The sequence below is a fragment of the Aspergillus tanneri genome, assembly GCF_003426965.1.
Source record: "Aspergillus tanneri strain NIH1004 chromosome Unknown AapTan_7_pilon_pilon_pilon, whole genome shotgun sequence".
NCBI lineage: Eukaryota > Fungi > Ascomycota > Eurotiomycetes > Eurotiales > Aspergillaceae > Aspergillus > Aspergillus tanneri.
In genome coordinates, this window is record NW_022984634.1 from 2,725,768 (window position 1) to 2,749,402 (window position 23,635).

The following is a 23,635-nucleotide window of genomic DNA, read 5'->3' on the forward strand; positions in this document are numbered from 1 at the left end:
GAAATGACAATAATCGAACGTTCGCGGGCGCCGGTGCCACTAGCTCCAAATAGGCAGGCGGCGAGCAGTGCGGGATGCCGACCACTTTTTTTTATTTTCGAATCATTTCTTCGGAAGATTGCTTTCCTTGAAGAAGCAGCGAGAATCAATAGCAGCAGCACCACCACCATCAGTCACAGCCATGTCAACCGCTGCTGATAAGGCCCGTTTCTTTCTGGAGAAATCAGTTCCAGAGCTCAAGGAGTACGAACGGAAGAAGATCTTCAATAAGGTAAGAAAAGCCAAAATTCTCCAACTTGATGGGGCTCTACGACTGACAAGTTCTTGTCTTGCGCGAGTTTAGGATGAAATCTCAGCCATTATAAAAAAGAGGTCGGACTTCGAGCACAAGCTGAACGCCCGTGGAGCGCAACCTTCAGACTTTATCCGATATGTGGAGTACGAGATAAACCTAGACACCCTACGGCGCAAGAGGGTGAAGCGATTGGGCGTTAGGTATGCCGGATACTCTGGACAACGACGGATATTCTTTATTCTGGATCGAGCAACTCGTAAATTCCATGGTGATCTTGGTTTATGGGTCCAGTATGTCGAATATGCGAGGCAACAAAAGTCCTTCAAGAAACTTTGTTCTGTCTTCACGGACGCCCTACGGTTTCACCCAACCAGTGCTGAATTGTGGATATATGCCGCGCAATATAACTTGGAAGACCATGCCGATATGTCTCAAGCCCGAAGTTACATGCAGCGTGGGCTGAGATTTTGCAAGAGCTCAAGGAAACTCTGGATCCAATACGCGAAGTTGGAGTTAATTTACACGGCCAAACTTATTGCCCGACAACGCATTTTGGGACTTGATAAAGAGGTCGAGTCCCCCGAACCCGCAGAGGACTCGACGGACGATCCTAATGCCGACATGATCACGCTACCAAAAATCACCGAGGAAGACATCAACCCAAGCGCTGGAGATGCAGATGGTGTGGACCAAGTGGCATTACAGACCTTGAACTCGACGCCTGCACTTAGCGGTGCTATCCCCATGGCTATTTTCGACACTGCGATGAAAAATTTCAACAACGATGACAAATTTGGGCACGAGTTCTATAACATGGCCCTTGAATTCGAAGCCGTGCCATGCCTGCGCAAGATCCTGGAACATGTCGTTGCGGTGATGCAGGAAACCAACCCAGACAGCTACCTTGCGCAGATTTGCCATATAAGGCTTCCAACCGCCGGCATCCACCCCACTTCACCCGAGTTCCCGCGAGCTCTTGGTACATCATTGGCCCGTCTAAAAGGCCATTGGGAAGACCCTCGTGTCGCCAAGGAGGTTATCAACTGGATGCAGTCGTTGGAGACAAGGGAAGATCTAGACCCATCCTTGCGAACAGTAGCAACAGTGACTATTCAGAATGCGCAGCAAGTTCTTCAGCAATAGGGCGCTTACTTTCCCATATTATCAGCAGCAGGCGTTCACCGGGGTTACCATGGTATTATTAATGGCAAAAGCAGACGGAAGGTTTCATAAGCATAGGCCAAGAAAAGTTAGCATCTCAATCATTCGTCATTTGTACCACCCCGTCGGCTACTCTTTTTGCTGCTGTGCAGCTTTTTTGCCTTAATCCGTGCCTCGTTTTCAGCTTTTTTCCTGTATATTATTAGCATCATTTTCGCATCAGTCATTGCAGTGTCGATGTCGCAAATGAACTCTTTACATCTCCATATGAACGTACAATTTATGCACGCGATCCTTCTGCTCCTGAGAGGTCTCTCCGGGGATGATATCTTTTGCAGTACTTCTCAGTATTTGATGGAGTTTTTCATAACAGTACTCCACGTTGGTAGCCTGCTTCCGCGACTCTTCCGATTGTATAACGAGGCTCTGCGTCCTCTCTGCGAAGTAGCGGGACGACCGTAGTGGAGGGTGTAGAATAGTAGGCACCAGAGGCAAGAGTGATTGAAGAGGCACCTTGAGTGTTGCTTTTGAGTTCACTCTATCCCCCCGAAATTTGCACAAATTCCGCGTTAGCTTCATGTACGAGGTTGCAAGGGGAAATTGCCTAACTTGTTTACGTTCTGGCCACCGGGGCCGCTGGAACGGCTGAATGAAATCTCGCAGATGTGACGCGGAATTGACTTGGAATGGAGGGATGCGAGCCATTCCCGTGCAGCGGCTAAATCCTCGTCGGAGGCACGATTAATGGCCGCGGCGCGTCTCGAAGCAAACCGCCTTGCTGTGCATGTGGGGCCTGAGGAGAAAGAGCAAAGAGGGGAGAGGCAGGAAAAGAGCCGGGGGAATAGGACCGTGACCATTTTTTCCTGATAGCTTGGTACTATTCAAGAGTGGGAAAATAACAACAATAGAAAATAATAATACACAACCAAAAAAAAGAAAAAGAAAATTTATATTGCCTTGTTTTCTTCAAAGAAAATGAGTGAACATGTGCATTGGTTGAATTTATGCCGGTAAGTACTTAGGATGTTCCCCATACATACCCCATACATCAACAGCATGCACCGGAAAGCATTCAAGTGTGCAATGGGGACATTGAATTAAGGATCCCATACCAGACTAGCCAGTAACAAGCACGGGGATCGTCCAGGAAATCCGAACTAGTCGGAACCAGGAGCCGTTCCGTCTGGTTATGTAAGGTAAGGTACTGAATAGATGACTCAGCAAATCCCAGCCTTAACTGCTTCCTCAGGTATCCAAATAGTGGGGGTAGTAGATAATCCTCCGGAGTTCGCTCCGAGACCATTGATGATAACTAGAATAAATATGAATATGTAATAGCAACAGTCATAGTTAGACAGAGAGCTGCTGCAGTACTACGGACATGATGGATCCTTTCTTTACACCACGTGCAAGCTCGCCAACTCAACTCAGTCAACGACTCCATGCTCCGTCTACAGCCAGTTCTGGACCTGGCCAAGTGAGGAATTTACTCTTAGCTGGCTTGACTAATGAGGCCACTTAGAGGCTCCAGCAGTTCCAGAGAAGAATCCAGAGCCGGCTTTGACCCGCCACTAAGACTGGCATGTGTCCAGTAATCGGGCAGCGTGGACCACCTGGAATGTCTAATTGGGTAAGGTACGTAAGGCTTGGTAAGCTGACTTGCGCAAACTCTGACCTTTTCTGTAATTTTACGCTTGCAAACCTAGTTCTTTTTTTTTTTTTTTTTTCCCTCCCTTCGTTCTCGCTTCGCTCTCGCTTTCTCCCCGACTGCTCTCCCTCGCTATTCTGTCTCTCTCCCCATCCTAATCACACAAGTACTTCTTTAACTTCTCCGTACTCCAAACCCCAAGGGATTAATTCCCCTCGCTAGTTCTATTCCGAGGTTGGACCACACAAACACGAACGTGACCGCAACTTTGTTTCTCTGCATATCCATACTCCCCGGTTCCTTAGCTCCCCTGCATGGTCAGATGATCCCGATTTACTAGGGATTAGTATTCTTGACGAAGTGCCAGTCTGGTCTCTGGCCTCTTTCATCGACTCCGACTCATCCTTTCCCATCCGTCGGTTACTAGGTCTTTTCGACGTCAAATCCTAAAAGCTCTTCTTCCTGTTTATTTTTTGTTTTCTTTCTTTTCTCTTCTTCTGTCAGTTCGAACTCCATTCCCCCCTCTCTCCCTTGAGACCACCTGTATATTTTTCGTCTCATTTTACCGCCCCGTCACTCCAACGACCCGGTTCTTTTTCCAAGATAGCCCCACCTTAGCTTCGTCGATTTTGAAAGTCCCCATTTCGTATCGTGTCTCGTTGCTTTTTTTTTTTTTCCTTTTCTTTTCCTTTTCTTGTAGATGAATCAATTTCTCATCCTTGGTCTACATGACGCCAAGTTCCCCAGATGAAGCTCTTCATTTTCGAGGCAAGACCCTGACTCCCGAAAGCCCTCGCCCGCTACACATCGCGGAACCGGCCAATATTCCAGTGCTTCAAAATCAAATGGACCCCGTTTTCAACGATACGTCGACTTACGAGAAGTCTGAAGCTTTCTTGGGCGACATTTTCCCGGTGCACCATGATGGAAACCCCCAGGCCCTTCATGCAGGGCCTACGGATGTGAATGGAAAAACAGGTTCCGGGAGGGGCTCGGAACAACCACCACCTCAGACACAAGGTAGTTTACAATTTGGCTCTTTTCCACGCGATGATGAAACCTGCTCGTCAACAACAGCTGCACATCCCCAGGCGTCACCCTTTGCAGTTCATTCTACTCCTTCCATGGCCACTGCGACCTCGTCTGCTGTCCAGAATTCTGCAGCGAACTCTTCTCTAACATCTTTTCCTCCATCAGATCCAGCCATCCACTTAGCTCACCCTGTCCCCGATGTCCTTTCTTCTCCCCATGCTCAGAGCATCCCCATTGCGAACGAGGTAGACCATGCAGTCGCCAGTTGGACGGCACTGTCTGCGCCGCAAGAACGCCTAGACACCCAGAGCAAACCCGCGGATAACACCGCAGAGGATGGCGTTGATTTCCAGAACCTCCTCGATAATCTCCCCCCTCCCTCTACTACCGCACCCCCTACCCCTGCAGTGATGGGGATGGCTTCACCGTCGGCGAATGATACCTCTGCAGTCCCTCAAGCGGCGTCTGACGAAGCCCTTCAATCTTCCCTAGGCCTCCCCCCTCGCCCCCCACCCCAAGAGAAGCCTGCAATCCATCCCAACTACAGCCCCAGTGATGATATACGTTCCTATCATCAGCTCCCTCCCAATACACCCAATACTCCCACCTCATTCCCCAATCAACAAAGTAATTACCAGTCTACCTTGGGGCTACCTACATTGGCCGCCGCGGGAGCTCCGGGAACATCTTCGGGTGCCAGCACCTTGCCTCCTCCCCCGGTCCCGAGCTTCCAACAATCTCCCCCTACTACTGCTTCGGCAGAACCCCAGGAGCCATCATCTACTCCGGGTGCTAAGGGCTCTCGTACAGATGGCAAACAAGGCAAATCTAAAGGTGCCGATGACGACTCCCCTTGGGGCCCCGAGGTGCAGAAGAAGTATGATGAATTCCTACATAATGAAAGAATATATGTCACAGAGGGACTGTGGGACCGTTTCCCACCGGGGTCAAGGCTATTTGTTGGTCAGTATCAATATCTCAAAATGCAATAGCTGTATTATATGGGCTGCTAATGAGCAACGCAGGCAATCTGCCTACTGAAAGAGTGACAAAAAGAGATCTGTTTCACATATTCCATAAATACGGGAAATTGGCCCAGATATCTATCAAACAGGCCTACGGTTTCATCCAGTTCCTTGATTCTTCGTCCTGCAAACAAGCTTTGGATGCAGAACAAGGTGCAGTGATTCGGGGCCGGAAAGTTCGTAAGTATTGATCCTCTCGGCGACGGCGGAATTCCAACTCGCTGACGCTCTCTATCAGACCTCGAAATTTCAAAACCCCAAAGAAACACCAGACCCGGGCCCGCTGTGGCCGAGTCATCTCGCGCTCCCGCACTCAGACGCTCGAGATCTCCGGAATATAGTAGGGCTGGACCTCCCGCCAGTCGCAACAACCGGGCTGCTGGAGATCGCTATGAAAGATCTTACGAGCCAGGTAGAGTACCGTTCAGTGACTTTCGAGATGAGCCTACTCATCGTCGCCGCGATGATTATCGTCCCCCTCGATCGCCGTCGCCTCGTAGCTTCCGTGGCCGAGACGGTTATCGATCACGAGATCGAACTCCAGAGCGGTTTGAACGACGCGAGCGACGGCGTTCCCGCTCTCCGTTTACGAGAGAACGAAGGTATCGGAGCGTTAGTCCTCGTGCCCGCGCATACGATATGGATGCAGACTTGCCAGTCCCTCGGCGAACCCCTAGAGACGTTCCCGAAGTACAAATCCTTGTGCTGGAAGAAGTGGATCGGTTCGTCCAAGCTTCATAGACCCTCCATGATCAATCGATGCTAATGCGAAATATTCAGCAATTTCATCTTCCAGGTCGAGAATGCGTTCCGTAATCGTGGCCTTCGAGTCGACATTCTGGTGCTTGGACCCCGGATTCCTCTCAACGCTGCAGTCCAGCGTCAGATTGCCGAGGGCGTTCTTGCTGTGGTGAGACTAGCTCGTCCCAATCAAGTATCCAGGAAAATTCCGCTGCAGGTGTTTGACCGAGGTGGAGGTCCGGACAATATCCGATTCAACGGTGGGTTGTCCACGTCCCCTCATAGTGCCAACGTTGTTGCACCAATTCTTTATGTGCTAATTTCCCCGTAGAATACCCTGACGTTGAACCGAGCATTGCCGCGGAAATTGTCTTCCATGCCCAGTCGATGCAGCGTGGCGCTCCGCCGACACCTTTCCCTCCCAATCCGGCTTTCGGGGTGCCTTCCATACCTCCTGCTTCGATCCCGCCGCCCTCGCTGCCGGCGCTCTCGAATGCCCCCAACATTGCAAACATGATCACGTCCCTGGATGGGCCTACCCTACAATCCCTTCTGAGTGCGCTTCAGCAGCGACCACCTGCCGTACCCACCACGCAACAGTCCTTCTCCTCGGCCAACACCCCCCAGGCAACTGCAGATCTTGCCAGCCTTCTCAGTGCTGCCACGCGCCACCCTGTGCCACCAGCCAATCCGCCCCATCCTCTCCATCCTCAGCACTTCCCCATTCAGGCGCCTAACGCTCCGGTAGTGTCCGACCCTAATCTAATCTCACTACTGGCTAAGGGTCTTGGTGGCCAACAACCCCAAAACCAGGGTACCGTTGCCCCCCATGTACAAAACATCATGAACCAGCTGGGCAAATGGAAGCAATGATCTTATGACGAGTTTCTTTGCTGTTATCTAGCATCTCCTTATCTTTTACTATCCTAACCATACATCTTCTGTGGATTCTAGTCACTTGCACAATATCGCGGAGTTGGGCGTATGATTTATCAATCAAGTCTCTTCACGGTACGGTCGTCGGGCATGATTATGATGGCCGTTGGTTTTACTGTATTTTTTCCATTCGGTTGAGCAAGCGAGTGTCTGCGACAATGGTGCACTAGTTTATGAATCTTTTGAAACACCTGCACAATAGATATTCAGGGAAACACGATGCTTGCGCCTGTTATCGCGATCATATCTGTGGGTTTTCTTTGGTCGTTTCGTCGTTTTGCCATGTATCAAGGCGCATAATGGTTAGCGAAGGATAATAGCATAGCAAATACGATCTTAATACCGGAATATCATAGTAGCTGGCAGCAAAGACAGGATTGTAGATGATGAGCATCGGTTTGGTCTTGTCATTATGAATGGAGTAGTGTAACTATGGTACAAGAGTGTCCGATTCTAAGGGGACACTTTTTTTTTTTCTTTTTTCGTTCTTTCCCTGTCTTCCCATATCATGTTCTTTTTCCATATTCTATCCTCCTCACTTCGATGTCCACCCTTGCGCTTTTAGATCTTGGACTTTGGCCGCATCCTCTTTCTTAATCCGCTCGATAGTCTTATCTCGATTGTACTCCATCACACGCTTTTCCTTGAAATACTTGACCTGTCCAGATGATCCGTCAGTGATTGTAGCCTATAGCAAAGGCTAAAGGACGTATGCACATACCCATGTTTTGGAACAGGCAGATTCAAACTCTGCGATCTCCTTGCCACACTTGCGTCGGGCTTCCTTGTCATCCTTGATGGCATCGATAATATTGTTTTCATCGAGACAGGAAAAGAATAGATCGCGACCCTCCCAGCATCGCTGTCGGGATGACCGATCTGGAGCTATGCGACCGCCGTCGGAGGCATTTTTCCTGGCGGAATCGGACGAAGACCAAGGGAACCAACCCATAGTGACTGGTTTCAGATAAAACAGAGACGGAACGGAATCGTTGGGGGGGAGGGGAAGTGGCAGCAAGACCTGAAGTATTTCATTGATGAATACTTGCTCCGCGGTGCTGCAGTCATGGCTTGGCAGCGTTGTGGCGCTAAACCAAATCGACCGCATGCCTCGTCTCCATCGCTCTCACTTCAACAATCACCGCCTCATCCTCTCAAACCCACGTCGTCGGATATCTCAGACTGTATTATAGATAGATACCTTATATTGGTTGTCAGGATACCGACACCTGACCCTTGGTGAATGGTCCTGTCAGCCGCGGAGTTCGACTGAACGACCACCTATCCCGCACCGTGATATAAAGGGTCAAATCCCACACTTGGTACATACGACAGTTCATGCCCCCGCGCCGACGTCCTCCTCCTGCGGGGGCCCGAACAGACCTTCCTCCGCTAAAGATCGTGCGAAAGATTGTCCTGCTTCAGCTTGCCTATTATGCCTCTGCGACGATCTTGATCCTGTTCACCACTCTGGTCTATGGCACCGCATTCTCGTTCGACCTCGTCTTCAGCTGGGATGCGTTGAGGGGGGATACAACCATCGGGTGGGTGCTAGGGTTGGTGTGGATGTTGAACAGTGTCCTCGGGTGAGCGGTCCCTTTACCCGTTGAGTTGAAGTGAGAACGATTCTAATAGATGGACATGACAGTGTTATTTTCCTGCTACTATTTGTAGCGCGCTCCAAGTTGATCCCCGATTTTGCACTGACCTTGCACTTCCTGCACCTCGTCGCAACCACTCTATACACACACTCCCTCCCTACCAACTGGCTTTGGTGGGGTCTCCAGTGCGCCAGCGCTGCTTTGATGATCTTCCTTGGTATGTGGGCTTGTCAGTGGCGGGAGCTCCGACCGATCAGTTTTGGGGGTATCGGGGGGAAGAGTAGCGACCGGCAACAACCCAGGGGTTCCTCGGAGACCCAAGCGGGCGAGAATGGTCAGTTGTCTCGGGGGAGAGACCGCGAGCGCAGCCAGGATGGCAGTAATGAGTACGAGATGGCTGAGATGAAGGGTACGGGTGAACAAGCCGTATAATTTCATTCCCTGCATTTGGATGGCATACTTTCTGTCTCTTTCTCTTTTGTGCAGTCACCCCAGTGGATTCACACACGGATTTGATATTTGCATCCACTTCACGTATACCCTAGCCGGTTGAGGCTTGTATAGATGGCGTTTTGCCCATGATCTCCTTTTCTTTTGCGGGAATACCCGAGATATTTTTGATATTATTTTGATGTACGTGCAGGCACAGATGGAATGTCAGAGTTAATAGCATTCATGAAACAGATATTGATTTAGTTCCAGGACATAAAGACTATTAAATATCAATTTTATTAGTCACCATATTGATTTTACCCTAGAGCTTGGATCTAGGCAGCGTTGAAGAAGATTTGATCAATTTTATGTTCCCCCACAGTCAAGTTTTTACCAGAATTGGAGATAGAAAAAAAGACCCAACTGGGTATTCATTATTCCATCCTCGCTCAAGAAGAAGACATATCAAAACAAACAACCCAATGAATGAAGCCTGACAATTCATCATCTATATACATATATTCACTGCTTGTTGTATCACTCATAATTTGTGCTCTTTGTGAATTCATCGACAGACTGCTAGCTAATATTTACTGGTATATAAACCACCTCTTGAACTCTGGGTACTCTATTCTCTATCTATCTGTTAAGTGCATGACATTTTTTTATACCCAGGCCATAATATGTTTTATGGATCGGATTCAGAATGGACCTCCTGCTTTCAAACACATACTCAACTATGCCAGCCAGGGCTCAATGCGATCATGTTAGTTTTTCCTATCCAGGACTTCAAAGCTGGGATAAGACTACACACAACATTAACTAGTACTCGAATACTGATATGACGCGGTAGTGTGCTTTCAGATCAGGAATTGTACTGCACTGCAGATTGGATTCTTATCGACATACCAGAGCACAGTGTTCATACAGAGAGACGCTGAATTTCGATTCGAACTTTCATTACTTCCAATAATTCCAATTCAGAACGGATTAACTCATTATTTTCCTCTATATCAGTGGATCCCGGATGATTCCCGGAATAGACAGTACTGCGATGCGCCTGTTGAGCGGACACCTGAAAACAAACCCTAGGCCTCATCTAGAGCCTGCCTGCGTTAGTACATACATATCTGCAGGCCAGATGGAGACCTGAATGCAGTGGTTTATTCTATCGAGTTATACACTGTCTTCAGATAGGGAGCATCAGAAAGACAGGTAAGCATATAGAACGGTTGCAGATTTTCTGGATATAATACACTGTGTCGACACCTGTTTGACACCGTTATGAATGGATAATCCCTGTTGCATGTCTATGGCTGACCTGCTATAATTATCTTCAAAGATGGAGAGACTGAATTCGGTACCAAATTGAGTTCGAATAATCTATCAATATTTCAGAGATTAACCTCCTTGATTAGTGAACTTAGTCGCTTTTAGTCCAGTGGAATTTATTGAAACGATCCTATCATACGACGGATCAGAATCCAGACTGGGCGATCTCAGTTCTCTCTATGATAGCACCCTGAAATCCAAGAGATGATGAAGCTACCTACTTGTCTCTCCTGCCGCATTATACGCGCTAAAATAATAGTAACGCAACAAATAGCGGGAGTGATTGTGGCACCTGTGATTACCTACGCCTTCATAGACTGTATTCCCACCAAGTAGGCTCCTGGAATAGCAATTCGCAGGATGTGGACTTCTGGAAATGCGTTCTAGTCGGTATTGCCACTAGCTTTCATATCACAGAGTCGTGGAACCATATCAGTTCTTGGCTGCCAAATGCTTCGAAGTGGTAAAGGGATTGAATTAGCGCACATCCAAAGCGTCAAATATGAGATCCTTAAGCTCCATCCATTTGGAAGTGATATACATCTATATTTATCTGCTTTCCGGGCTAGGACCTATCAAAATGAGAGCCCGGGTCAGCATATTTCCGCAATGTTAGTCCTTTGACGATGTTGCTGATGATGAAGCTCGAGCACCAGAGTTCATACAGCTCATGGCATAAGATATTGATCCTTACAGAAGTGTTTCTATGTTGTATTGGCCGCTAGCAATTGATCGTTTTCCTTCCATGATCTTCCAACTTCATGTTCGCACGTTTTACCTCTCACATTATTATTTTTTTTTTTTTTTTCACGCTCTACGCCAGATATGGGCAACTAACTCAAATCGAATCCTGTCATTGACTGACCAAAGCTGTAAAATATATAAATAAAAATCATATTTTTATCCATCCTCGAGCGTACAGATCTATATCCTGCTGACTCAGCTCCTTAAGCGAACCTAAAGCGGCATAGCGCCACATGGAATGAATGGCTCCCTGACTGATCAACATCCAGCCATCGTCAACGACTCCAGTGCTTTGGCTCGATGCTCCGGATTAGGATATATCACATGGCTTGTATGAATTAAGTCTCTGCTGTCGAGAGACCTGACGTACGGAAAGTCATTCTACTGTTTGCCTAAATTGAGGCTGCGTTCGATTCAACACGGTGATACCGATTTCCATTTATTTCTCTCTTCGTCTATTCGCTTTCCATAGATTGGATTGGATTGGTTCGTTTATTGGTTTACACATACCATCTGGGCTGCTTCGAGCCGGATAGTTGATCATGGTGGAAGGCGAACCTTCGTACATAGACTACGAGGCCTTCTTGGACCCTGAATTCTCTCCTGCTTCCTTTGCCAATTCATTAGTCGTGGCCACAAACAATGCTACAGATACACCCTTGGATCTGTCAACCCCACTTTCACGGGTGCTGTTCGACCTCCAGGAGATTGATACCCATATCCATACGTTAACGACCAAGTCGGCCCTCCCGCTGTTGACACATACACGGGACCAGACCGCCGCCGCAGGACGTGTCCTCAAGGAAACAGAGGACCAGATCTCCTCGGTCACGCAAGGGTATGAACGATTGGAAAAGGAGGTGCTTCGCAAGTGGGAAGCGGCCGACGAGGCCAGGGTGGCTGCAGAGAAGTCTCTGGCTACTGTACGACTCGCAAGAGCGGTCGGGCGTTGTCTTGCTCTCAGCAGGCAGCTGGAAGGCCAGCTTAGTGAAATCAATGGCGGCGGTGCCCTTGCCGGAGTCACGGCAGGAAACGATGGCACGACGTCGCAGACCTCCGCCCGAGATGATTATCGAACGCTGGAACGGGCAGCGTCCACGATTGTGAGTCTACGTCGGATGTTTTCGGCCACGGGGATGGGAGAGGAAGGCCATGGGTTGGACGGCGTCAAGGTCATCCGTACTTTGAAGACGGAGCTTGCCATGCCGGGCGAGAATATGGTCAAATCAAGAGCGCAACAGGCCATCAATCGATTCTCTATGTCCGCAGGCTCTGCAGGAGTGTCGACGCCTCATGCTCAATCGGGCTACAGACAAGCACGAGATGCGAAGGCACGACTGATCTCGGCAATTACCATTTTGTACCTGTTGTCACCAGTGCCTAAGAACTTAGGCTCGGCATCAGACTTTCAACCAGATCTTCTCCTGTCTACGTTGCAAGGGTACATGCACACGGCGATTGTGACATCTTTAAATGCCATTTCGCGAGCGCTGTCTGCATTGCCGACTCTGGAGCGAACGCTCTTGGAGGTCTCCAGGCGCTGCCAGGATATATTTGCGTTGGAGGCCATTCTCAGCAGCCTTCGACCCCCGTCCCACCCACTTTTACCCCCATCACCGGCTTCCGACCGGAATGATGGCCAGCCCCATGCCGGCGGCAAAGCCGACCTGCTGCAGCCGCTTCTCAATTCCCTCGATACAGCTTCACTGCCGTCGTATTTCTGGCGGTCGCTCGCCTCCTCTCTCACCGCGCGCACCCAGGAGATCATCAGCCGGAGCGGCGTTTCCGCCCGTACGCTGAGATCCAACCGGGATCGGCTCAAAAAGGAGATCAGGGAGTGCGTATTACGAGGGTCGCAGCTCCCAGCGGCCACCATGGGAACCGGAACCGATAGGGGACATGTAGAGTCCAGAAGTTGGGAGCGTGAAGCGGCGGTGATGGTTAGTTCCGTGGTGGGTGTATTGGAGAGATAAGAGGCGGCTGGAGCTTGTAGAGAGTAAAGGGCTGGTTATTTTCTCTGTCTACACCTGCAGACGGCAATAGCGTATCCTATCAAGACTCCCGAATAGCCACAGCATCCAAGGCACCACGCACGGACACGGGCACGGGGACATGTGAAGACAGGATCAACGGGACTACGAGTCAGCAAGGTACGGCAATACCATCAGCTGATGGCTTAAGTACGACATAGTATGGCCAATCAGCACCCCGAAGGCCAAGGGAGCCTCTCATGGTCTTATTTAGCATCAGCCGCAGTCATGTTACTGTATATAACACTTGACCTATGATACCAATGGAATAATATGGCTACGCAGATGAATGTAGCTAATCTTGATGAATTGTCCTGGCTATTTCGGTCATTGTCATGTTGCCCGTTTTGCAGGTGACGCACATGATTCTGATAGACTCAGTAAAGCGTGGATCCTATTTTCCTCTTTTTTCTTTTTCTTTTTGTCTTTATTTTTTAATAAAATAAAAATAAAATAAAATAAAATGTCTTCGTATTAATCCTTTGTCATGATTAAAATTTAACAGGTACCAGGGCTCTGGCCTCGCCTCGGGTGTCGTTCCTTGCCTATCTGGGCTAAAACAGAGACTGTGGGACCGTCGCTAAAGCGAAACAGGTATGGGACCGTCGCGTGCGACCTTGGGTTTCATACGAATTCAAAGAATCATAGACGTCAGCACACGATCAGGACCCGCTGGGAAGGAAGTCCGGTTATACGTAAGACTTAAAGACAGGTCAGTTGGATGATCATCGATCTGTTAGTGCAATAGGTTGCCGTCTACCAGTGTACCTAACATGGATGATTAGCGTAGTATAGTATAATACTGTCTAAATTCCAAATACATAGAGAGGCTCAATAGAAAGTACTGCCCTCCCTAGTACAGAGAACTAGCACGAGTGCTAGAGCAGGTACACGGCCTGGTTGTACCCCTCTCCAGACCACGAGTTCTACCCCGCTCTGATAAGGATACGGTATCTTTCCTGTCCAGGGGTATCCTCAGGCACCTACTGACTGACACAATACCTACTCCGTACCCAGCACATACTTACCTTAACACAGAGGTCCTGATTCATGTATAACGCTGGTTGATTCTCATCCCTGTAAACTTAAAACAGAAATGGGAGGGGCGCAGTCAAGCCAGAAATAGACAGTTTAAAACCTGATCCTGACATGACTGACCCCTCCCTTGGCCCCTCAAGGCGACCATGATTTCCTTAGTCAGAGAGGGCTTGAACGGAGTAAGTCGCTGTCCTAAAGAGTAGAATAATTATTTTATTTTATTTTATTTATTCTATCCAAAGGACAGGACACGTCGATCCCCGCTCAGGACCTGGATTTCGCTCACCTGGTCAGAATAAGTACTCTCTTTAAGTACATCACTTGGTCAGGAGCAATTTCCATAGATGGTTTAGCGAGGTAAGGTACCTAACCTCCATCAAATCCCATTGTAACCTAGTGGGATGACCAGAACAGCTGCAGCTTGACTCCCCTAATGCATTATCTGCGTTAAGGTCGGAGGATCTTGACGGCCCAGTTTTAGTAGCTTTGTTTTGCCTACCTCAGGGTGAGGGGTAGATAATATATCCTTAACATCATTATCTATATCTACCCTCTATCATGTACTACTTGTTGTACTGTATATACGGAGCGGGTAAAGAAGAATAATAGAGAATTCAAGAAGTAGGACAATAGCCAGTTAGCACATCTCATCCATTCATCTACAGTGTGGCGTATGCAGCCAGTGTTTCAAAAGATGGTACTTTCGTCCTGACTGTCCTCGGAGACATATCCACTGTACCAACCAGATATCAAGTACCATATCTGAGGTACTAGAGGTACGTAGTACAGTACGAAGCTTCCACAGACTCCCGGGCCGTTTGCGTGGTTCTCCATATATGGTGAGAAAATAGAATTCAATTGTACATACATTCTAGGTTTTTTGCCTTTGAAACTCTCATGAAACTTTGAGGTTGGGGCGCTCTTCCCCACCGTTCTGAATCCGGTGGTGGGTATTTTTGCCTTTTTTTCACCTGACCAGGAACCAAATTCTCACCTAAATTAAGTGAAATGAGGTTCGTTACCTAATAGTATGGAGTACTCCGTACACAAGTAACTATTGTGTGGGCTGTATGAATGTAAGGTACCTGCAAGTATGCAGGCAGAATCTGTCGCACGGGGAATTTGACCACCTATCGTCCTCGGTGGGATCTGTGCGACATGGTCTTCGTATTCTGTATCATATCAACTCTTGGGCTGTTTGGGAATCCAGTCAGGTGCCTCAGAGCACTTATGCGGGTCTGAACAGGATGAGATGAACACCAAGTAATTAGTTATTTCGTACCGACTCTGTACATCATCACCGGCATTCAACCATGGCCACGAGGATTGCCATGCCGCGCGATCGCCGGATCTGAGATCTCGGACCAGTAGCTTAAGAAGTCGGATAGGCTCCAGCAGGAGAATAGGGCACAGGATCTCCATCTGAGTTGAATTAGGATGATTTTCGGTTTGACAAAAGTTACCAACACATCCAGAGGGAGTTTTTCCCCTAGGGTCCGAATGGTGAACGTCACCGAGTCCGACCTTGCCGTGGTGCAGGAGCAAAAAGAGTCTTTTGTCACCGGGATACCATGGGTCTCAATAATGATTCATGGAATTAGTCTTTGGGGGATCCGCTGATGGGAAATCTTAACCGATCTTTTATTTAACAAAAAGGAAGGAAAGAAAAAAATTTTTTTTTTTAAAAAAGCCTCTTAGGTCTTTCGACTTCATTTCCCCGCTGGAACGGCTAGAGTTCCTGGTACCTCAATTGAGACGATTGGCAGACCCTCTTTTGATCGAGGCAGGGACCATGGGAACCGGCCATAAAGACTTGATCGAGACTCTGTCGGTTGGTCCAACATCCATCATGCTGGACCTAAAGGCACAGACCTCAGTCCTTAAGTCCTAAAAGCAGCCACCCTTGGGCATAGTCCGGAAGATGGCGAAACGCCGACTTCTCGAGGAACAGTTCCTGATACGGTTTCATACGTCAATACCGTTTCCTGTAGACAAGAGAGAATACTTCTGGGAGAAGTACTTCTTCTAGACGGAGAGAAGTCCCTCGTATGGTTCTCTACAAGTAGTATTGGCCAACTTAAGATGGTCCATGAGTTCATCACGATTCATGACTCCACCAGTGGTGACGTGCAGTCGATGATTCGTGTCGGTCGGCCCGGATCAAGTCGTCAGTACCTGGGACTAGGGAAAGTTTACTTTTCCTGGCTCTTGGTCTTGACCTTCTTTAATCCTCGTAGTGACGACGAGATGGACTGGATTTTGGATCGCGGGGAATCATATCTCACCAAGTCTATTGATCGATATTCCACTCTTATCCTGTTCTCTCTTCTTATTCTTCTTCATTCTTCTTCTTTCTCTTTCTCTTTCTCCTTCACCTGAAACATAACTATCCACCAAGCAACCCAAGCTGACAGTTCTTCCCCTCCTTCTGCCCCTCGTTTCGCCTGCCCGCTCGCCGCCGACCGTTGTTTCCGATAAGCCCCCCTTCTCCTCTTCGTTTCCCCCCGTATAGCCTTTTCTCCTCTTCCTGGGAATCGTCGTCACCATTCCCCGGTCTCGCCTGCACTTTTCTGACCTACTTTTTCCTGCTTGTACTGTCGCACATCTTTTATTCCGTTCGTGTCTTTCCCTTTTTTATTATTATTATTATTCTTCTTTCTTTTCTTTCGACTCCTTCCCCTCCCCCTTCGGTTTCCTTTCCTCTTTCCTCTCCTCTTTCTCTTTGTACTCGATCTCTCCCTTCGAACGGTTCATCAACCCATCTGCTGGCCCTGGTGCCTGTCCATCCACCCGCCTCGACGTCATACATTCTGGTCTTGGGGGCTTAGTTTATTTTTATTCTTTTATAGTTTTATGATCATATCATTTCTATTATTTCTGGTCTGACTCTAATTCAATTCGAGTCTCATTCTATCGTTCGATCGATTCATCCACTTTGGGATTCCCATTTCTCCGGTTGATTTAGTTCCTGTCTTGGCTGGGCCAGGTTCACTGTCATACCCACAACAACAACTAGGACTCGACTCGATCTCGAGCCCTCCGAAACTTCCATCACTGAATCCTTCTCATCGCCCATAACCATATCGTCTTACCTTCTTTCCGTCTGGTCGATCTGCAAGAGATGCCGCTTCGGGTTTAATGGTCGTTCTCTACCGCTTACTGTGTACAATTATCAACTTGCCCTTGCTTCGCCATCTCCGTTGGGCATTCGGCTGAACATTCATCTCTCCATCCTGGTACATTCCTTAATCCCCTTCTCATTTCCCTCTTCCTTTTCTCTTTCCTCTCTGGACACCTTGGCTTCGTTTTGGGTTGCTTCCCCTCCTTCTCTTCCTACTGTAAGTTATCAACGAGACAGAACGAGCATTCAAGAAACGAAAAGAAAAAAAAAAAAAAATAGTCGCCCTATCGTTGCTTAAAAAGTATGGTCTTCGTGCTGACAGGCGTTGCGCAAATCTGTCCAGCAGTCAACATCGTCCGATCGACACCGCGTTTTCTCAACTTCCCGGTCTTCCCAACTACTTTCCCTTGGAAATAGATCATCAGCCTTTTTTTCTTCCTTTTTTTTTTAAGTGCCGAGCATTGCTCGATCTGCCCCTCCCACCGATTAGTACATAGGCTAGGCGTGGAATCCAGACGGGGTTCGATGTCAATATGTCTTCTTTTCTCCCCGTCAATACCATCTCCTCGCCACCCGACCGCATGATGGAGGACGCGACCACGCCAACCACCCCTCGGGCCCCCGAGGCGCAAAATCCCTCCAGGCCGATCGAAGCCACAAAAGGTGAAAGCACCCCCCGAAGCGTAAGCAATAGCAACGACCCCGCATCTCGACTCTCAGATTCCCACAGTCTTCCATCAGCATCGGATGATCCGGCGCACGCAGATTCGGATGGAGACCGTGAAGGCTCGGACCATGACTCGGACCACAAGGGCAATGCTCCGCCGTCCAAGAAGAAGAAGGGACAACGGTTCTACTGCACAGATTATCCGCCCTGTAACCTAAGCTTTACCCGCAGTGAACATCTGGCCCGACATATCCGAAAACATACCGGGGAGCGCCCCTTCCAGTGCCACTGTTCGAGGCGATTCTCGCGGCTGGATAACTTGCGACAGCATGCTCAGACTGTACATGTCAATGAGGAGATTCCGGGCGATTCCTTAGCCGCAACTGGGACCCGATTTCAACGCCAGATTCGAACCGACCGCGTGCGCCCGCCAGGTAGAGCGAGGGCTGGCACTGGGGGCAGCCAGGGGACCCATAGCAGAGGCCACAGCAGAAATTTGTCCGCCTCCAGTATAGCTTCCACTGCATCGACGTACAGCCAGCCCCAAGAATTTCGCCGTCGACCTCCACCCTTGATCATGGCGAACGATGGAAGAGCCCGGTTGGCCTTGGATACGATGGCAGATCCCCCCAGTACCCCTCCAGGGCAGGTCCGTGGGATCCCTGGTCAGGCTACCGCCGGCTCCCCTTACACATCTTCTCATATTTTCGCCGCGGGGGGCAACGGCAGCGTTACTGCTTCACCCATGTCCTCGGCATCACACGGTTCAGGGTTCTGGGAAGGGAAGACGGCCGCTCGCCGTTTATCGGTTCCAACGGGGGGCAACCCGTTTGCATCGCACCCTGTCCACGCTTATCCGCATGGCTACCCAGGTGCCGCTGGTACCACACCGTACCACCCCCCCGGAGGGGTGTTTGCAAGCCCGGTCAGCTCCAATTATTCGTTGCCTCGCGATGAGGCAGCCCACAGTGCTGCGGACGCAGATTTGCGGAGACGAACTTGGCATCCTTCAACGTACTCTACGGTACATCGGCCTGCTACTAGTGGGCTGAACAGCTACCAGACCCCCGAATCGGTTAATGCATCCTTTGGATCTGGTACTTCGGGAGAGCAGCCGACACGGCTACCGGGAATTGAAAGCTTCGATAAGGTGGTCTCACAGCGCCCTCTCACCCCTCCTGTGCGCCGATCCAGTCCCATGCAAGTGGATCAGCCGGGCAAACCGTCATCCCACTATAACTTTGGGGGAGGATTTAGCTACAATCAGCCCTCAGTGCGGCCGCCACCGCCTATCTCTGGTCCGGGTCACCGTCGCGGACATGTCTCCTGGGATATGTCGTTGCACACCAATTTAACCGGATTACATATTCGAGACAAGCCCGCGCAGAAGGACGCATCGCACTGGAGCCAACAAACCATAGCCGAGCTCCACAATGTCGGCTCTCGTCCGTCGTCCTCGTACCAACAAAACTTCCAAGAATATCGAGCACACGGGAGCCACCATCCCTCCCACAGTAACGCCACCTCGTCCTCTCAGGCCACACGAACGTCTCCCGAGGATTCTAGTAGCAGTGAAGGAGTCCACACGCCTTCGACGGCGTCCCTTGAATACCATCCGGCGATTGTACATAACAGCGGGTATATCGAAGCACACCACACTCCCTTTTCGTCGGACACGTCTCAAGCAGTACGCACCCGCTACCCGCAGACCCGATGACTGCCCAGGTCACTAATTGTACTGCAGGCACCTCAGTCCGATGGATATCAAGGGAAACATGACCCCCGCTCCGACCTGTTCCACCACTCTCGAGAGCCTGGGATGGGACGACTTGAAGCTCTAGTTGCTGTTGCAACGAGCGAAAATAAAGGAACTGCGAAGCTTTTCGCATGAGTGCGGCGTCGAGCCAATCCTCATTTGGATGGATATAAAGCCTTGCTCGAACTTCTGGGATTGGAGATAGTTCTATCCTCCTTCCCTCACTACTTCAGTTTTTGTCTCAGCACATTCATTTACTCTCCCATTGCCGTCGATTTGGACGCCGGTGCTGTATAGTATAAGTCGCTTGGCCTCACCTATTCCCCACTCTTGTCTCTGGATATAGCCACGGAGTTTTAGAAGAGCGGTCTCTCGTTACTCAAGGCCACACACCGTGTTTGGCTGCGAGAACCATGATGAATTTACGACTGATGAATGATGCATAAGTGACACTCGTGGGGCTTTTGTGACTACTAGTTTTTTTCGGTGTGTTCGTTCCATCGGTTTTATTTTGTTTATTTTTGTTTTATTTTTCTTGGGACTCTTGTGTTGTGCATGTTGGGGCGTTCTTCGTTTCTTTGTGGGATATTGTTCATAGTGCATGAAGATACCTGGCCTCAATCTCGAGTTCAGCTGCGAGGTTCTGGAAGTGGAGTTTCCTATCCTGGTCATGGTGTGGCTTCGATTGTTCCTTCGGCCTTTCTTGTTTATATCAATCTCTATATAAGGACGTTCTTCGTGATGTTTTATTACTTTATTACAAGTGATCGCACAGATTCCTTGCAGCCTTGCAGATAATCCATTCACCTTCAGAGTTGGTTCATAATAAGATAGGGTGGTGATATAGCTACCCTTAAGATAACGTAAGATGAATCCATGGGTGAATGATATTACCCCACAGCGAGATCGACAACGGTAGAACCCGTGAGGTTCATCACCATGGAACGATCCTCAGATGACTACCGAGTGACGTACTTGATATAGAGCAATTCTGAAAAGAATGGGACTTATGTAACAAGACGTCATCTTAACCTCATTTTATCTTGATATATCCTATAGTATCCTATATTATCCTGTACTATCCTGTACTACTCTGTACTATCCTGTTTCTTGACTTTCAGTTATTTCCCAGTCCAGTCCAGTGCAGTTGAGCACGCAGTCTAATCAAATCTATGCCCTTATAAATACAGTACGGTACAGTACGTGTACTCTGAACCATAAAGATGTCCCAACAAAGAACCGGTTTATATGCCGCGCTAGCTCTCGTCGGTATAGGAGGATACTATCTCTATCGAACAGGGGGTGATCCTAATGTAGCTAAGAATGTGGTGAAAGGTATAGTTTTTTGTCATCTTTCTTTTCTTTCTTTTCTCTCCATTTCTCTTTCTATTCCATTCACTTTCCTTTCGCCATTCTATTCTGTTCAATCCATTGTACAGAAACAAATAGAAAGAACTTGTTAATTGTTAACTACTAATCTATATAATATAGAAGACGCTAATAAGGCCCAACAACCGCCCCTCTCGACAGAAAAAGCCGAACGAGCAGGTGAAAAGATCGGATTAGAAACCAATGCAAATATCGAGGAAGCGGTATTATCTTCTCTTTCTTCTTCTCTTTCTCTTTCTTTCCGATCGGAATGAAACCGAAATCTATACATCTGTACTCTGTCTGACTAGGCTGATATCATATAGAGTGATAATCCTCTTACTAAGTCTAAAAAATAAGTCAAATTAGTATGAAAAGCTCGATAGTATGAATAGACGGTGGAGGATGAGATGTGGTTTCGGGGGTACTCTATACAACGGAATAGCTATGGAATTATCCATAATGATACTTGTATTTTGGTTTCCATATAGGTAGTTTAAAGACATTAGTGGCTGAGTCACTGTTCGTGGCATGCTGCATTCCAGATATGTGTATTGCTGTAGTGATGGAATGTACTGCAGAGACTGGATATAATATACGAAGTATATATATGTATAATAATATAATATCCAAGATACAACTACTATCCTTGGTTCGAATTGAATTAATTAATTGATGGTCGATTGTGCATCTTATACAAAACAATCTAACTCCAGACTCCGTAATTTAACCCTATTCGGCACGTCGCGTCCACGCGACGCGCTCCACACGAAAAACTAAGCGGCCCTTTAGTCAAGCCCTTCAGTCTGGACTCAAGAAGAATACAAGTCTCACCTTCCTCCATTTCCAAAGCCTATCTAGCATACATACCTTCCTAATTCGATTATATGTCCCTTCTATAATAATATCTCTTACTCTGTTTACCCAAAGGAAATCGCGATGCCACGCGCCTCCATACGCTCCTCCCTTCCCCGAGGCCAGGCCGCCATCAACACTTTTGCAAGAGCCACCAAACCCGGCATTGCCCCGTCTAAATCGGTCCTAGATGGAAAGAGCAAACAGCCAGACTCGGATCTCTCAGTGTCGCCTTCCAAGAAACGGAAATTGAATGAACTGGAGAACGTTGACTGTGGAAGCCCCTGTGGAGGAAAGGAAACGACCACCAGCCAGGCCGGAACCCTTACACCGTCAAAATCTCTCCGGCTGAGTAAATTGTCTGTATCAACGCCAAGGAGTGGACATTATGCATCCCCCACGCGCAATGACTGGGGTGCTCTCACTGATGAAAAGTCTGCAACCCCTACGTCACCCTCAAAGCGGTCTGTAGCCAGGGACAGTAACCCGCAGCATTGCAGGGTCCTGGAGGTGCGTTCGGCTTGTGTGGAGGAATTATTGAATCTGCATATGGCGTTCGTGAAGGCGTTGACACTCCATGCTGCGCATCACGGGATAGTGGCCCCCGCCGAACTGCACGAGTTTCTTCACAGCATCGAACGACTATGGAAGAAGCGCAAAGTCGTGGCGAAGGATCTACAGCGGCTCATTTGGATCTGGGAACAAGTGGCCCAGTCGACTACCTCAGCCCCTAGGTTTCGGCTTGCCAATTACGGCCTAGGGAGAGTGTGTCTGGAGAGAATGGACCGGACACAACAAGTAAACCCGGTCAACGAGAATGAACTGCATGACCAATTCGAGCAGACCGTCGAATTGCTGTGGGAGAAGGCGCTAGATGCAGTGGGGGGCGACGAGAACCGTGTGGACTTCATTGCAACATTGGGCGTTTCCTCGATCCATGAATCGCTAACGCCATTCACGACATTTCGAAAAGGTCAGCAGCGGCTTCAGGATTTAAAAGGTGGAGTTATTAAGTTGAAGACGGAGAGGCTGCGTTCCACGAACACGCAGGAGGCTGAGGGACAGGTGAAAACCCCGGAGGCGACCAATGCTCGTCGCATGGGACTCTTGGACCGAATCCGAGACAAGGCGCTGCGGCAGTCCAAATTGCCGCCGCCTCCGTCAAAAGAGATGATATTGCGTGGAGCTGCTGCGCAACGCGCTGAGGAAGTCGCTGGCGTGCTGGCCTGCCTGCGACCGGCTGGTTATGTGGGCAGCGGTCCGAAGGCGACGGTGGCTGCGCAAAGAAAGCCGTTCCGGCTGGAGATGATCGTACAGAATGTGCAGGATTCTATGCGGAATCCGATCTCAGACAGGGAGGTGGAAATATGTTTAGAAATCTTATCTCAGACCGACATTGCTGGTCAATGGGTCAATCTCGTCACTGTGAATCAGATCAAGTCGGTGGTCTTAAAATCTTGCGCCGATGTCAACCTCAAAGACATCGGCACCAAGGTGTCTCAATTGAACCTTGAACCGAAGGAAAACTTAACACTGTGAGGAATCCTACGTAATGGCCATCTTGGATCTCTTGTTTTGGATGCCTGTATGGAGTATTTTTGTGCTCATGCATGGAGTTTGGTGGACTCCCATTACGATTGCATTTGTTCCGGCGTTCTCATGTCCCTATCACCTATTAGCGTCCTGTGTTAGCTACAGATTTCAGTATAGAATAAAGTAATTGAGCATATCTTCTACCTGTTGGCCACCAGCCTGTATCATTTGTCCACCACAGTTGATTTCTACCATTTCACGCGTAACGCGCTCTCACGTGATCTTGTGGACAGGGAGCGCGTTTCGTGCCGCGCCAAGTA

At 48.8% G+C, this 23,635-nt stretch overlaps 8 protein-coding genes across 8 annotated transcripts; 6 read left to right on the forward strand and 2 right to left on the reverse strand.

Annotated features, from left to right (window-relative positions):
- Positions 1 to 181: 181 nt before the first annotated feature.
- Positions 182 to 1,438, forward strand: UTP6 (snoRNA-binding rRNA-processing protein UTP6; the record flags this gene model as incomplete). The annotated part of the gene is made up of 2 exons (XM_033572128.1): positions 182 to 271; positions 344 to 1,438. 2 exons carry the CDS (start codon positions 182 to 184, stop codon positions 1,436 to 1,438), a joined length of 1,185 nt encoding a protein of 394 aa, XP_033425443.1.
- A 119-nt stretch (positions 1,439 to 1,557) lies between these two features.
- ATNIH1004_007506 (peptidyl-tRNA hydrolase domain protein) lies at positions 1,558 to 2,759 on the reverse strand (the record flags this gene model as incomplete). Its single annotated transcript, XM_033572129.1, has 4 exons — positions 1,558 to 1,648; positions 1,734 to 1,994; positions 2,066 to 2,230; positions 2,569 to 2,759. The coding sequence occupies 4 exons, from the start codon at positions 2,757 to 2,759 to the stop codon at positions 1,558 to 1,560; spliced, it is 708 nt and encodes a 235-aa protein (XP_033425444.1).
- Positions 2,760 to 3,832: 1,073 nt separating this feature from the next.
- Positions 3,833 to 6,775, forward strand: ATNIH1004_007507 (putative RNA-binding protein (Nab3); the record flags this gene model as incomplete). Its single annotated transcript, XM_033572130.1, has 6 exons — positions 3,833 to 5,099; positions 5,162 to 5,337; positions 5,400 to 5,763; positions 5,820 to 5,883; positions 5,942 to 6,162; positions 6,234 to 6,775. The coding sequence occupies 6 exons, from the start codon at positions 3,833 to 3,835 to the stop codon at positions 6,773 to 6,775; spliced, it is 2,634 nt and encodes an 877-aa protein (XP_033425445.1).
- A 598-nt stretch (positions 6,776 to 7,373) lies between these two features.
- Positions 7,374 to 7,790, reverse strand: ATNIH1004_007508 (cytochrome c oxidase subunit 6B family protein; the record flags this gene model as incomplete). The annotated part of the gene is made up of 2 exons (XM_033572131.1): positions 7,374 to 7,496; positions 7,560 to 7,790. 2 exons carry the CDS (start codon positions 7,788 to 7,790, stop codon positions 7,374 to 7,376), a joined length of 354 nt encoding a protein of 117 aa, XP_033425446.1.
- A 386-nt stretch (positions 7,791 to 8,176) lies between these two features.
- On the forward strand, positions 8,177 to 8,871 carry ATNIH1004_007509 (protein SYS1; the record flags this gene model as incomplete). Its single annotated transcript, XM_033572132.1, has 2 exons — positions 8,177 to 8,424; positions 8,487 to 8,871. 2 exons carry the CDS (start codon positions 8,177 to 8,179, stop codon positions 8,869 to 8,871), a joined length of 633 nt encoding a protein of 210 aa, XP_033425447.1.
- Positions 8,872 to 11,489: 2,618 nt separating this feature from the next.
- On the forward strand, positions 11,490 to 12,920 carry ATNIH1004_007510 (Golgi transport complex subunit COG5; the record flags this gene model as incomplete). Its single annotated transcript, XM_033572133.1, has 1 exon — positions 11,490 to 12,920. One exon carries the CDS (start codon positions 11,490 to 11,492, stop codon positions 12,918 to 12,920), a length of 1,431 nt encoding a protein of 476 aa, XP_033425448.1.
- A 4,749-nt stretch (positions 12,921 to 17,669) lies between these two features.
- ATNIH1004_007511 (uncharacterized protein) lies at positions 17,670 to 19,694 on the forward strand (the record flags this gene model as incomplete). The annotated part of the gene is made up of 2 exons (XM_033572134.1): positions 17,670 to 19,490; positions 19,548 to 19,694. The coding sequence occupies 2 exons, from the start codon at positions 17,670 to 17,672 to the stop codon at positions 19,692 to 19,694; spliced, it is 1,968 nt and encodes a 655-aa protein (XP_033425449.1).
- Positions 19,695 to 21,866: 2,172 nt separating this feature from the next.
- Positions 21,867 to 23,321, forward strand: ATNIH1004_007512 (DNA replication factor Cdt1 C-terminal domain-containing protein; the record flags this gene model as incomplete). The annotated part of the gene is made up of 1 exon (XM_033572135.1): positions 21,867 to 23,321. One exon carries the CDS (start codon positions 21,867 to 21,869, stop codon positions 23,319 to 23,321), a length of 1,455 nt encoding a protein of 484 aa, XP_033425450.1.
- Positions 23,322 to 23,635: the final 314 nt, after the last annotated feature.